This window comes from Octopus bimaculoides, chromosome 14 (assembly GCF_001194135.2).
Source record: "Octopus bimaculoides isolate UCB-OBI-ISO-001 chromosome 14, ASM119413v2, whole genome shotgun sequence".
In the NCBI taxonomy this organism is placed as follows: Eukaryota; Metazoa; Mollusca; class Cephalopoda; order Octopoda; family Octopodidae; genus Octopus; species Octopus bimaculoides.
In genome coordinates, this window is record NC_068994.1 from 44,235 (window position 1) to 59,381 (window position 15,147).

At 36.3% G+C, this 15,147-nt stretch overlaps 1 protein-coding gene across 1 annotated transcript in view; it reads right to left on the minus strand.

Annotated features, from left to right (window-relative positions):
• Nucleotides 1-15,147, minus strand: part of LOC106883700 (uncharacterized) — a gene marked incomplete at its 3' end in the record, with an annotated part of 68,173 nt that overhangs the window by 41,765 nt on the left and 11,261 nt on the right. Inside the window, exons 4-7 of the mRNA XM_052972748.1 lie at nucleotides 13,678-14,742; nucleotides 8,164-8,325; nucleotides 4,455-4,597; nucleotides 1,628-1,726 (exon numbers count right to left, since the gene is read on the minus strand). Coding sequence (XP_052828708.1) covers nucleotides 1,628-1,726; nucleotides 4,455-4,597; nucleotides 8,164-8,325; nucleotides 13,678-14,742 — 1,469 coding nt within the window. The remainder of the gene's footprint in view (nucleotides 1-1,627; nucleotides 1,727-4,454; nucleotides 4,598-8,163; nucleotides 8,326-13,677; nucleotides 14,743-15,147) is intronic.

Below are 15,147 nucleotides of genomic sequence, written 5' to 3' on the forward strand. Positions count from 1 at the left end.
ATATATATATATATATATATATATATATATATAATGTATATATTAATAATTATCGCCAAGCCAACATGGCAGTCCCAAATATAGGACGAATGCTGCCGTGGATTAGCTCCAAGAGGTCATCGCCTCTAGCTAGCTATGTGACACACGAATTTGTGCCCTTTATAACCTTCGAACAGGGGAGGTCAGCAGCTGAGTTAGCATCCACCTCATCTATGGCTAGTTGTACATCTTCTTCACTTATGTCAATGTATTCCATCGTAATTGCCTCACTGGTTATAGGTGAGGCAGCAAAGAAGTCCACTGGTTCGCTCACTTGTCTGTGTTCCAACAGGATGGTAAAGACACTTTTGAACTGGTCATTCAGTACCTCATTGGAAGAGGGGTCTATCTTGCAGTGAACTGAGGCTGTTTCTTTCACGTAATGAAAGAAGGCCTTTGGGTTTGACTTAATGTTTTTTATAACCCAGGCTTCTTTGTCTGCTCTCTCCCTCACATAGGATTGTTGCAGCCTTTTTTCAGTCTCCATCAGTGTTGTTTTTAGGCGGTACCTTTCACTACTTTTGGGATGTTGGTTGAGTCAATTTGCAACCTTCATTTGTCGTCTCATGAGGATCTTCCTCTCCCTTAGAATCTTGTTCATATTTGTTTTAGCCTTGTGCTCTGGGACATATTTCTGGCATATGGCTTGCATAACAGACATGAAACATTCTAGTTTCATGCCAATGTCTGGTGTGGAGAAACACCCTAACCCTAACTCTTCTCACAAAACCCACATAACCCAAGAATGGATGTCAGGCTGTCTTTAAAGTCATGTAACACCAAACTTGCAGCCTCCAAACTCACCAGATTTAAATTCCATAGACTACTATATTTGGATAATTGTTGGAATGCAGAGTAATCAAGATCCTCTCAATACTATAGCTTCACTGAAAGCCACCATTGTCCAGGTGATGTCTGAAATGATTAAGGACATTTTTTATGACCCCCTTACACTCTGAGTTCAATTCCTGCCAAAGTCAACTTTGTCTTACATTCTTTCAGGGTTGATGAAATAAAACAGCAGTCAACAACAAGGGGTTGATGATGTAAACAGCTGTCCCCAGCTGCTAAATTCCAGACCTTGTGAATATTTTTGATGATCTAAGAAATTAGGGAAACTAGCTTTTAGCTCATGAAGCATCTAGTGTTCTTAATAAATATATCATCCACATTTCAAAGATATTGTGGGTTTTCTAATCATTTGTTAAAGTACATCATATGTTTCCATACATACACTAAATACCTTTAGTAGAGTAACAATTCTACTACCATCTATCTTGCAGAAATTGACCAATAGAATGTTTTAAGCTAAGTATTGGCTGCATTCAGTCTCAGCAGTGTGGGAGATCTTGCAAGATTTAAAGGTATACTCTCTCTGACTATTTTATACTGAAAGAACATGACATGTGTAGGTAAACTGTGATGGTGATCATGAGATGAAGTTTATAAACATGATAGAAGGAGCATGACACTCATGACCTTGCATCTTAAGTGGAAAGCAAATGACATTCATGATGTTGATGAGAAAAAGGCGGGTCACGATATCAGGGGTGATAATAATAATAATAATATTATAGCTGTTTCTTACCTTCTGTGAAATATTTTCTCCATTGACAGTTATCCGGCCACAATTGACTACTAGGCAGTGCAACCGAAGAATAAAGTTGCCATTAGAAACATCATCAAACTGAAGAAGATGAAGGCCACAACATCAACGTTAATAATACTTGAGTGTCAAAATATAAGAGACTAGTTCACATCACACTTTGTTTTTTATTTAAAATACAATCATAATCATCATGTATGTCATATATGCATGTATTTGTATACTAAGAGAGTAAGACACAAAAGAAGATTATAAGAAAGAGAAAATGTACAATTCCTTTTGTATTTGTAATCAATCAAATTATTACATATTCATTTCTAAAAAAAAGGATAAGCATCTTACTGTGCATATGTAATGACTGACTGCTAGCCTTCTATTAAAGTGTACCACATGTTCATTACAATGATTATCATATTTTAGAAGTGAATGTAGTAAAATCTGACTTCAAAACTCTGAACCTGATGGCAAAGAGGACAAAGGACTGTGATCTCTGGTGATATCAGATTCTCTAAAAGAGCTGCCTTCACCAGTGAAGCTGAGTTCTGGAACTATTACTTATTACATTTTTTGACCTGTATTACTGTGACCCTCCCACTGGCTCTTGCAGACTACTAACCCTACTCTCTTGTCCTCCTGCAGACAACTGTATCATCTTTACTACTCCTGTTGCTCATCCTTCTCTCTCTCTCTCTCTCCTGACTCATGGATCTTTGCTCATCGACCCTTCAACCCTATCTCTGTTCTGGCAGTCTGCTTCCCCATCCCCTCATTCTCCTTCCTGTGCAATCGTACAAACAGATTTTTCAACTCACCTCATGCCTTGTGGAACAGTCTAGAAATTTCATCGTCATTATCTATTTCTTGCAGCTTATACTGTTCATTTTCTCTTTCTCTCTCTCCTTCCCTTAATACATATGAATAACAATGCAGATCCTTTACAAAAACTTGCACTGCTTCCCACTTTTCATAGTTCAATTTCCTTGTCTGTTATCATGAAACTGACTCGACCCCCCTCCAGGCTTTGTAGTCCTGTTAAACTGCATGGCAACCTCAAAATAGTACAGGTGGCACATAAAAGGCACCCAATCTATGTTGTAAAGTGGTTGGCATTAGTAAGGGCATTCAGCCATAGAAACCATGCCCAAACAAAAAACACTGGTACATAATGCAGTCCTTGGACACATTAGATCCTATCAAATTGTCCAACTTGTGCCAACATGGACATTAATTTATGATATCCAAAGGAATTATGCAGTTACTTTTCCTGTATCTAAAAAGTGATATGGAATATTTTTAACTGCTTGTTATAGAGTTTGGCATCTAAATAACAATTATTTTCAAGATAAAAAAAACCTTTTATACTCAACATTATACACATATGTGCATGTGTGTATTTAATTAAGGTTATTTTAAAGCATGTTAAAGAATAACAACAGGACATTTATTGACAGTGTATTCAATACTGAGAGTAAAGCCAAATTTACATCAAAATTTGTGTATTTGGGATTAAAAATGATGCCAGAAATTCAACATTCTGGTGAAACTTTAAGGCCCCCCACACTTTGTACAATACTTTGTTCTAACCTGCCATCTTAATTGCAGTTATTTGAGAGATGTATCCCTGACTTTCTGTCCAACTTTTAAGGCCTTCTTTTTTGTTTGGCCTATCTCCTTGAATTCCCTTAATAATTGACAGCCCTCTCCTCATAAAATCAATCACTCAATAACATTTCCTTAATTTCAGACACAGGATAGGAACAATGAATGAGATCAATGAACTGATTGCTTAAATTTTGGCTATATGTATCTTACATGTATGTTAATGTCACAAGAAAAAGCACCATTTACACTTGTGAAGCAGTTGGCAGAAGGAAGGACAGCCTGCTGTGGGTTGCATGGCTAAGAAGACACCACTGCAGCAGTTCTGCATTGCTCTGTATGAAAAGTATCAAGTAATCCTTCAGTTTACTGTCAAATCGTTTATTTATATATATATATATATATATATATATATATATATATATATATACACAGGGTGGGCCAAAAGTAATGAAAAGTTATGAAATTTTGATTATTTTTCTTGTGATTTAGATGTGAAAAATCACAGATAAATTAAATATATTGTAAATGATGCTAGGCTATTGGAAATTTAAAACAAAAAATTAGGAACTTATTAAATATTGAAACATCTTTGTGACTTTTAGCCCATACTGTATAAACTGATATATATATATATCAAACTTAGAGACTATATATATATGTGGATATGCATTGGGTCCAAGAGGCATCCCAAATAAGAGAGATGTTTGCGCTGGTATGGTAATGTGATGCATATGGATGAGGACAAGCTACATAAAGAAGGGCTGATTTCTAACTGTGGAGGGAACTTGTGGAAGAGGTAGGCCCAGGAAGACATGGAACGAGGTGGTGAAGCATGAATTTTGAATATGGGGTCTCACAGAAGTGATGAGAAGTGATCATGACCTTTGGCAATTTGCTTGAGAAGACTTGTCAAGCCAAATGAAATTGTAGTTGTGGTCAGAGCCAGTGACATATAACTGTATCCATGCTGGTGACACATAAAAGCACCCGGTAACACAGAGACACCCACTACACTCTCAGACTGATTGATATTAGGAAAAGCATCCAACCATAGAAACCAAGCCAAAATAAGACTGGAACCTGGTGCAGCTCTCTGGCTTACCAGTTCAGCCAAACAGTCTAACCCATGCTAGCATGGAAAGCAGACATTAAATTATGATTATGATTATGATGATGATGATATATATATGTATATACACACACATACTGTATATATGACATCTTGTTCCTCAGCAGCCTCAACATCAGGGCTTCGAGATGTAAGATACAGAAAGTTATCTTCAGTTCCAGTGATTTGTTGTGTGACTGAAACATTTGCTTTGATACCTCCAAGACATTTCCATCGGCTTCCTGAAAATATCAAAGACATGAAAACATTTTTATGGATGATATTGAGCATTATTTGATAAGAATAAGAACAACAAAGTAGAAGAAAGGAACTGAGTACCATTGGAATGTTCTAATAAATAAGTAATTCTGTATGCACCAAGTTATTCTTTGCCTCCCTTGTATACACTCTCACAAGCAGACATAGATTTTAGGCAAAAAAAAAAGAAAAAAAAAAAGAAACATTATACAGCTTGCAAGTAATATACATATTATAAATGATTTAGACACTGCAATAGAAGATACCTTATGTAATCTCCTGAAAGCAACAGAAGCTCAACAGTATAATTGGTAACATTTAAATGTCTTAACAGCTAATTCACTTTTCAACGCAATAAACACTCAACTGTTATTAACTACCATACGTATATATTTCATTATCATCATTTAATCTGTGTTTTCCATGATGCATGAGCTGGAGAGTTTGACAGGATCTGATGAGCCACAAGACAGTGTTGCATGCCAATGTCAGCTTTGGCATGATTTTTATGGCTAGATGCCTTTCCTAATGCCAGTCACTTGTATACTGGCTGCTTTTTTTGTCACACCAGCATTAGTGAGGTCACCAAGTAACTTACAAGATGAGTAGAAGGAAAAAAAATCCACTTGACTGAATGGAGGATGTATTTGAGAGAGGGGGAAGTAGCTTTATGCTAAATATGATAGAAAGACAAGCACTGGTGTCTTGATACAAAAGCGATACATGTCTACCCTATATCATATAAGAGTAAATAGCAACATCTGGAAAGGAGATAGAAATGGTGGTGATGAGTTGGTAGAGCATCTCACGATGCAAGAAGGTGAGGATATGAGAGAATACAATAGATCAGCAGCTGGGGATCAGTGGGTAATTTCATAAGAACATCAGAGGAGGATAACATACTTAGAAGTGAATGTATTGAGTGATTAACAAAGATGGAAATATGATTGATAAGAAATATCAGTATGGAGGGGGTAAGGTGGGGGTGAGAGAGATAGAAGTGGTTCAGGAAGTAAGATAGATGAGAAAGTTGGGGAATGATGGGCAAGGTGATGTATAGTGACAGAGATGTACAGGTCAGAGGTACATAAGGATGGCAATGGGGATGGGGGTGGGGCATTGCTGGCAGACAGGAATGGTGATAAAGACAAGGTATGTTAGGTGTTAGATGTTGCTCAGAGAATAGGGAGAGATAACTAAAGGCATGAAAAGTGGGTTTCTGGTGAAAAACCATGTGAAAAGGGATAAGAATGAGACAGAGTTGTTAATAGGTAGTAATTTCAGGTGTGGAGGGAGACAATTGGTTGCTCAAAAATGTGGGGGTGATGTACCAATTCTGCTCTCAAGTGATTACAGCTGCTAAGCAATGCTATACTTACAAGAGTGATGCAGACAATGTCAAGTGGACAATGCATGATAGAGCAGATAGAGTACAGTCCAGCATGTATAGATATTTTCTCTGTGATAGATGGGTCTTCTTCAGTACATGAAATCACCAAGCATCTTGGTTCTTTTTCACCTCCTCCTTGAAACTCAGCATCTTGAAATCAGTCTTGACTACTTTGTCCTGTGTCTTCTTGAGTCTATCTTTTGCACAAGTTCCATCTGCTTTCACCAATCAGCACTTTCTAATCCTTACACATCTCATCGTCAAACCACTGCTTCATTCTTGTATGCTACATCTGATTCCACCTAAATTTTTTCTCAGCACATTTACTCTTTGTCATAAATACGCATAACATTACACATCTAACAGAGCATACTAGCTTCATTTCACTCTAATCAAGGCAAGTCTTGCCGCATCTCACTCCCATTTGGCATTTATGTTTGTACACAAGCATCATACAATCAGCCATTTCTTCTCTGGCAGAGATTTTTTTTGTTGTCAACAGAGGTGATAGCTCTCCCAATTTACTCCATCCTATTGTTAACCTTGCAACTCTACTTTCAGAACATCTTCATCCACTGCTAAATAAGTCAACCATCTACTACCATTGGAGAGCCTCCAGGACATTCAAGAAAATCTATTTCTCTGTTAACTTCCCTTTTATTCCACCACACCTATTGTTTGTCCATCACTTGCACTGGATATACTGTCTGGAGTTCCTGCCTACATATCTAGCATTTACCTGTTTGGAATAGTGTACTTTTTGTTTTGCTCTTTATTAGAACTTTAATCTTTGTAAGGTAATTTCAAGACTCTTTGATTCTAGGTTTCGCTTCCATGTCTGGAATTCCTTTTCTACAGATGCTATTATGTGTATGAGGTCATCAACATATAGTAGTTCGCAAAAGCATCTGACTTTGAATTCGTCTTCTATGACCTAGAGGGCTCTGATGAATAGGAAGGGACTAAGAACCAAGCTCTGATGGACTGCTTGTACTCTAAATTTGTCACTATTTATTACTAATTCTTACTACAGTAAATAGCTCTCGCAAGCTATTCACCTACCCAGGATTCCTCAGAGACCACAAATCACAGAGTGGTGGACTCTGTCTAAAACTTTCTCCAGATCACCAATAACCAAGTACAGTGGTTTACATTTAGCTAAGTACTTTTGCTTGCATTTCTCTGACTACAAAAATGATATCAGTAGTGCTTCTCTTTAGCACGAAACCATGCTATATCTCATCTAGTTTAATTTTGTTCCTAATTTTTTGAGCTATAACTAATTCAGTATCTTCTATGTCCTTGTCCCATAATTTGATACTTTTGTAATTACTTTTATCTAATGCATCTCCTTTAATCTTGTAACAGCTAACTGTACCAGTCATCGGGTGTAGTACCTTCCTGTACAACTTGATAAACTATTCAAGTGACTAGGCTATATTCTACTTCACCAGATACTTTAAGCATCTCAGCAGTGATTCTTGATTGACCACAGGTTTCCCTGCCCTCATAGGATAGCTGGTCCCATGTTGGGAAATTCTTTTTTTCTCTTATGCTTTTTTTCTGATGAATAGCTTTCCACACTTGCACTTCCATGCTTCTTTCTTATCAGCATTGCTAAATACAAGTACACCATTAACCACCTATACACACCTCTTTTCCACAAAATCTTTATTTTCTCTGATCAACTGTCTTGTCATCCAGAACATTTCATGTTGTAGAATAGTTTTTTGCTTCACCATTGCTATGTAAACGTTTTGCCTAGCTTCTCTTCTGACTACCTGATATAATTTTCAGTCTTTCCAAGACAATCTCTTTGCTTTTATATCTCCGTCTACCTCACTGATGACCCTTTGTTCTGGCCACATGACTCCTCTTTTGGCCAGGACTTTGCACCAGCCACAGATTTAGTCTGTAGTTTGTCCTGTAGGAACTCCCAGTTGTCCTCTATGCTATATACCCCTAACACCACCTTAAATTGCTTAAACAACAGTTAGAAATAATAGTTCACTGTCCTTCAGACTATATTATACTGCTCAAATAAAGAAAGTATACTTTAGATAATGTGGCCCAAGATATATCTGAATATAAGTGAGAATGGTCATAGATCTTAGTTTTGTTGGAGGAGAGCTAATTTGAGACTAAACAACATTGACTTACCGAATACATAGGAATAAGAGTAGTTGGCAAACTGAGAGTGTTCGCTTACATAAACAACATTGTCAACCAGTGATTGGTAAGAAGGTCCTCCACAGTTAATGGCAACAACCACTCCAATTGGTTGTTTGATCAACTGACATGGTGAGCCCTGAAGTTCAATTTCTACAGAGAAAAGAAATAAATAAATTTTCCAGTAAACGTTCCTCAATATAATTTCAATAATGTCATTCTGTGTGTATTTTTAATAATGTCTACCTTGCTAAAAATTTCTACGTCCCTTCCAGTAAATATCCAATAATGTTGCATCATATGCCAAGGGAATTCATTAATTATCCACTCTAAACTTTTATAAATCAAAACCAGAATGTGTCACCTTTGTAACCGAAGTGATTTAAATGTTGCCAACATTTCAAGACAACTTTATTTGTACAAATCTGTGATTTAATTTGGGACCCATTTTTTCCAACCTTAACTAAAGATAAATCCATTTTGGATAACTTCATTGGCTGAACAGCAACTAAATTGAAGTTCAAACTTACACCATAGTGAATAGAAGTGGCTGATGATCCAACGGAACCTCACCTGACTATAAATGACTCATGGTGATCAACAAAGATTGATCCAACAAGACTTGAGCTCAGGCTGTAAAAATGGGATCAATGTATCAAAATTGACATCTTCCAAAATAACTGTTTATAGCATAGGCACAAAGCTTACAGGTTAGAAGCAGTCAGTTACTTCAATCTCATACTTGACTAGTATTTTGTTCTTGTTGACCCATTTCTAAGTCAATGAAAATAAAAGGATGAAATAGAGAAGGCAAAGGTGATAATGTGGTTTAAATTCAGAATGCAAAGAGCTGGAAGAAACAATGTAACATATTTTGTTCAATGCTCAAATGATTCTGCCAATCCAACATTCTTAGCGAGATTTGAATAATGGTAATCTCTAGTACAAGAAGTAAGAATATTTATCAAGAATGTTTGCATACAGTTTGGAATGAATGAGTTGCTCAGTGAAAAGGATATAAGGTTATAGAAAGAGAAATTGTACAAGTGTAAGGTAAGGAAGATGCTTGAAACAAAGTTAAATGGAGGGAATGCTTCTTGCTAATTAACAAGCAATAACTTTTGAATAATAATAATAATAATAATAGTAATGATAATGATAATAATAATAATACTTGAAGGAAGCGGCCTTTAAACAAAAATAATCCTAAAAACGAACTTTTACTGCCATACAAAGCATAGTTTATTCTATGCATGATGTCTCAGTGAAACGTGTGAAAGACAACATCAGAAAGTTTACAAATTCTAAAAAATAAGTGGAACAAAACGGTAAGTGTATAAATTGACTAATTACACATACACTCAAATGTCTACACAATCATATATACATTTTAATACCCATTGGACTACACATACATCCCAATGTTTATACAACTATGTGAAATTTACAGGACACATACTCGATATGAAAACACGTCACAAATGGAAGCAAAAAAAAAAACAAAGCAATTAAAAAAATTTTGAACTAACACAGACAGAGTGAACAATTCATGAGTCTACAAATACCATGCCTGGAGAGTCTACAAATACCATGCCTGGAGATAAATCTATCAACAAAAAAATTACAGATTTGTTAGTCTTAAGTAGCTATGCTACAAGCAATGCTTTCATTCAGAGAACTTGGAGGCTGTATTGTCTCAAAAAATTAACCCTAAACAGACAGATCTATACTCTAATGTCAACATCCAAGCTCGTTATGCTTCAATGATGAAGCAAAATACAAACCAGATCAATGTCACCCAGATCACCAAGGGCTGCGTCTCTGAGTGAGGAACCAGATTAGGTACGAAAACTCAGCTACTGGTTCAAATCTTCCTGAAACACAGGAGCTGGAAGTACCTCACAACCAGAATATTCCAACAGATGGCCATCTATGCTCGTCATCAAATAACCAAAAGAAAAAGATTGAAAATGGTCTAAGGGAGATAATAAAGAAGTTCTTAAGGTCTTTTATCATGCCATGTATTTCCCCACAAATAAATCTAATACTGTACAAACCTACTTAAACCGGAGATAGAAACACTCCACATAGTAACAAACTTGCCAACGTCAGAAGAAACATTATGAAAAAGAAATTACTGACTGAATTAGAGATTGACCAAATTAAACAATCAGTAAGGGATAAAAGGAATTCAGTTGCAGCTTAAGAAGATATGACTGAGGAAATAATCATAGACCAGCCAATTGACCCAACTGAACTACATAATCTAAAAAAATTAAATCATGATTGAATGGCTGAAAATTAAAGAAATCAGTATGAATGAACGTAACACTCTCCTAAAAATGTGCAATTCTAACCAAAACCTGAAAGTAATTGGTAAAATCCACCTTGCACTTAAGGATATAATTTCAGCTAATGATGTTGATATTACAGATCTCAACCACCTGTATTATGCATCTGCGAAAATCTCAATGATTCTATGTGGTGAGAAGATTAGAAAATGACAACATTCCCCCAAAAAAGCCTACTTGGCAAGAGCGTATTCAGCACCAAATTCAGCCACTTAGGTCTGACATAGAATGTTTAAGAAACCTTAAGTTTGACAAGACTATCAAACCAACAAAAGTCCGAAAATTTGATACCATCATAGAAACTATCAAGCAAAAAGTTATGTGCTAAAGCTGGCTGCATAGCAAGGTATGAAAAGTGCGTTAGATTCTTCAAGGACAACAACATGTTCAAAAGTAGCTCAAAAACTTTTTACAGGAAGATAAGGAAAATACGAGTTACAGTAAAGTCTGTCCCATCAAAAGAAGAAGTGCAGGAATTTTGGAATAAAATTTGGGCAGAAGAAAAAAAGGCACAACGAAAAGGCCCCTTGGATTGATGGAATATCTACACACTTAGACTCCTTTGAAGAGCAAAAGTGGGAGGGTATCAAGGCAGAGTATGTAAGATCTGCTCTCAGGAAGTCAAGCAAATGGAAGTCTCCAGGCAAGGATAAAATTCCTAACTTCTGGTTGAATGCCTTCCCAGAGAGCCATGAACTGATAACAAAAATTTACAACAATGTTTTTGCAACAACTTAGTATGCTTCTCTCTTGGCTACTTAATAGTGTTACATTCCTACTTCCAAAAAATGAAGAAACAAATGAACCCAAAAATTATAGACCCATAACCTGCTTAACAACAATGTATAAAATACTAACATCTGTCTTGACTGAATATATCTATAGTTTTTTAATAGAAAGTGGCATATTCCCTAATGAGCAAAGAGGATGTAAATGTGGGTCCTATAGTTGTAAAGATCAGCTACCCATCAATAAGATAATCTTGGAAGATTGTCACAAAATCTTGTCGATAGCCTGGATAGACTATAAAAAAGCTTTTGATAGTATACCACATAGCTGGATTAAGAAATGTCTGGAAATGTATAAAATAGCACCTACTCTGCGAAACTCCCTGTCTGTAAGTATGTGATCATAGAGAACCACAATGATTTTGAACAGTGACAATGGCTCTCTCAATGCTGGAGATGTAAGAATTTCCTGTGGCATTTTCCAGGGTGACTCTCTATTACCACTCCTCTTTTGTCTAGCCTTAATACCTCTCTCAAAATTGCTCAATGATGTACAATATGGCTATAAAATGTTCAATAAAAATATAAATTATCTCATTTACACAGATGAATTAAGGCTCTTTGCAAAAATGACCAACAACTACAGGGCTAGCTAGTGATTGCTAAACAATTCAGTGATGACATCAGGATGCAATTTGGCCTCGATAAATGTGCAAAAGCTACCTTTATCGAAGTAAAAATGACAGAAACATCCAACGTTAATCTTGACCAGCAGAATGTCATAAAGGAGTTTGAACCAGTGGAGAGCTACAAATACCTAGGGGTATTTGAAGGTGATGGAATCAAACATTTAATGTTGAGGGAAAGGATCAGAAGAGAATGATATAGCAGGGTAAGGGCAATACTCAAGACAGAACTGAATGCAAGAAACAGGATTGAAGTGATCAATACTTTAGCCAGACCAGTCGTGACTTACAGTTTCAATATCGTTAACTGGTCAATTACTGAAATATGTAATCTTGACAGAAAAATTATGAAAATTGTTGACAATGCATAGAATTCACCACCCTAAGGCAGATATAGAATGACTTTACCTGCCAAGAAAAGAGGGTGGTTGTGGACTTTTACAACTGGCATTAACAACGAAGATTGCCACAATTGGCTTAGACACCTACCTGAAGAACTCTGAGGATTGGATGTTAAAACCTGTCTCAAAGCATGAAAACAAGAAAGCATCTTACTCAGTAACAAAACAGGAAAAGAAATATCTGAGTGAATTCCAAATACAACAAATCCCAGAATTGGATGTACTGGAAACAAGCACAGTAGGAGCTAAGTGTATGAAAACCTGTGCTAAAACTGCTGCCTTGGATATACTTACTGATAAAAGGCAAGAAAAACCTCTCAACGGTAAATACCCAAAGAGAGCTAATAATACCGATGTTGACAAAACCCTTACCCATCTATAGTTAGTGTCTTCTGGCTTAAAATCAGAAACAGAAGGGTTTATCATAGCAGCCCAAGATCAATGCCTACCTACAAAGGACTATCAGGCCAATATATTAAAGAACGGCAGTAGCCCAACATGTCATGTATGTAAACAACAAAATGAAATCATTGATCATGTTGTCTCCATGTGTAGTTTTCTTGCGCCTACAGAGTATCTCAACAGGCATGATAGAGCAGCCAAATATATTCACCGGATAATTTTCAAAAATCTGGACCTGCCCCATAATAAAAACTGGTGGGAACACAAACCATCTCCAGTGCTTGAAAATGATCACATCTCACTCCTTTGGAACTTCACCATTCAAACTGATAGAAAGATAGATGCACATAGGCCAGACATTATATTGAAGGACTTCAGACAAAAATCATGCCTCCTCATTGATATGACTGTCCCAATCAACATAAATGTATCTGTCAAGACCTACCAAAAACTGAGCAAGTATAAAGATCTTGAAACAGAAATTGGCAAAAGGTAGAACCTTAAGACTAAAACAATACCTGTTGTCATAGGTGCATTAGGAATGATAGCAAAAGAGGCTGATTGCTACCTAGCTCAGATACCAGGAAACCCCAAAATGGCAGAAATTCAAGAGATAGTGCTCATGGGAACTGCCCATACCCTACATAAAATACTGTCTATGTAATCTCAAATTTTAAACCAAACTTACAATTTTCTTATGTTTTCTTAAACATTCTCTAGAACAATACTGTGTAAGACCAAATATATGACACCCTAAGCATAACATCAGCATGAACTTCTAATTTGTTGTCTCTTGAAGTCTCTGGGTGAGACTTGGAGTCAACTTGTACAAATACAAAGCAAAATTCAAACATATAATAATAATAATGATAAGAAGAAGAAGAAGAAGAAGAAGAAGAAGAAGAAGAAGAAGAAAACAACATTTGAAGAAACTTACTTTGTGTTTGATCAGTGATGAGATAAGCAAAAACTTGCACAAGATTCAGACCAAGCAGGATTTCATTTTCTGCCCACTGTCTGTTAAAGATCCAATTGGAGCCAGTTGCTACCAGCTCTTCTGTTTGTATCTGTGCTACAATCGAACTATTCACTGAAATATATATGACACATCTTCTGTTCAGAATGCCATTGATTCTCCCTTCTCCAATCTCCACACATCCCATAAATAAACCCTCATCACTACCACCAGTAACAACACAAATATCTTTTGATTGGAGTTCAGTCAAATTTGATGTTTCTTCTTTGATATTTGTTATTAGAGCAAATCTGGCTGGACCTGGTGGACCACACACCTGAAGAAATTTAGTGACTTTATCCACTTCAAATTTCCATTCACTGCGATGAATGCAACCCTCTCCAAAACTCTCAGACAAAAGTAACACCCGAGTGGTTCCTTTGGACAATGTGATTAAATATACAGATGCTGAAGTTGCATCTTGCTGGCCACAAGAATGAGAACAGAGTGCAATTAAGGATGCATGAGGGAGACAGTACGAAAATTCAATCAATTTGGAATGCAAAGAGCCATCATGGTTTGATACAAAAATGGTTTTTGCCTTATTATTGTTGTTGTTAAGATTTTCTTGGTTATGATATAAACTATAAACAGAGTGTGTACAGCCTTTCACCAACAGTTGACCACTTGAATTAACAGAAAACTCCCACTGATCTTCACCTTTAATGAATGACTTCTGAAATATATTTCCTTTGTGCCCACTGCGGATGAGATAACATGCACTGACAACTGTGTTTTCTTGAAGGGCACTGCAGATAATGAGGCTGCAGCCACCTCCATGAATCTTATCATAACAACCATTTACATTGAGTGGGCAATTAGTATATTCTTCACAATCATCGCTTCCTTTAAACACGAAGCCATGTCCACAATGTCCATTGACTTTCCAGTTTGACAATAACATCACATGATTTGATCCAGAGAAGCAGTCAACAACGAGTTCTCCATTCTCATTAGTTATAAAACTATTAGCCGGGATTAAATGACCTGTATTAAAGGTAATTAAAAAAAAAAAGAAAAAAAAGAAAATTAGTATATGATTCAATAATTGGTAATAATGATTAATTATTAGCAGTGATGACAGCAACAACAATAATGAAGTAAAACTACATGATGATGCCGTCTTGGCCCTCAAGTTCTTTCACCATCTGTTTCACATAATTTTTTGAACCTAGCACATTTATACTTCTTTGCATTTCTGAAATCACCTTTATTGTAAACTACTTTCACTCTGATTCAAAAGTTGGGTCAAGTAATCAAAAAACTCTACATTGACTACAATTGTGCCAAGTTGTTTAGAGGTCACACAAAAGCCCAAATTTATACCCAGTATGCTGAACTGAACAATCACTGAGCTAACTTTTTTGTTAATAGTTTTAACCCCCCCCCCCC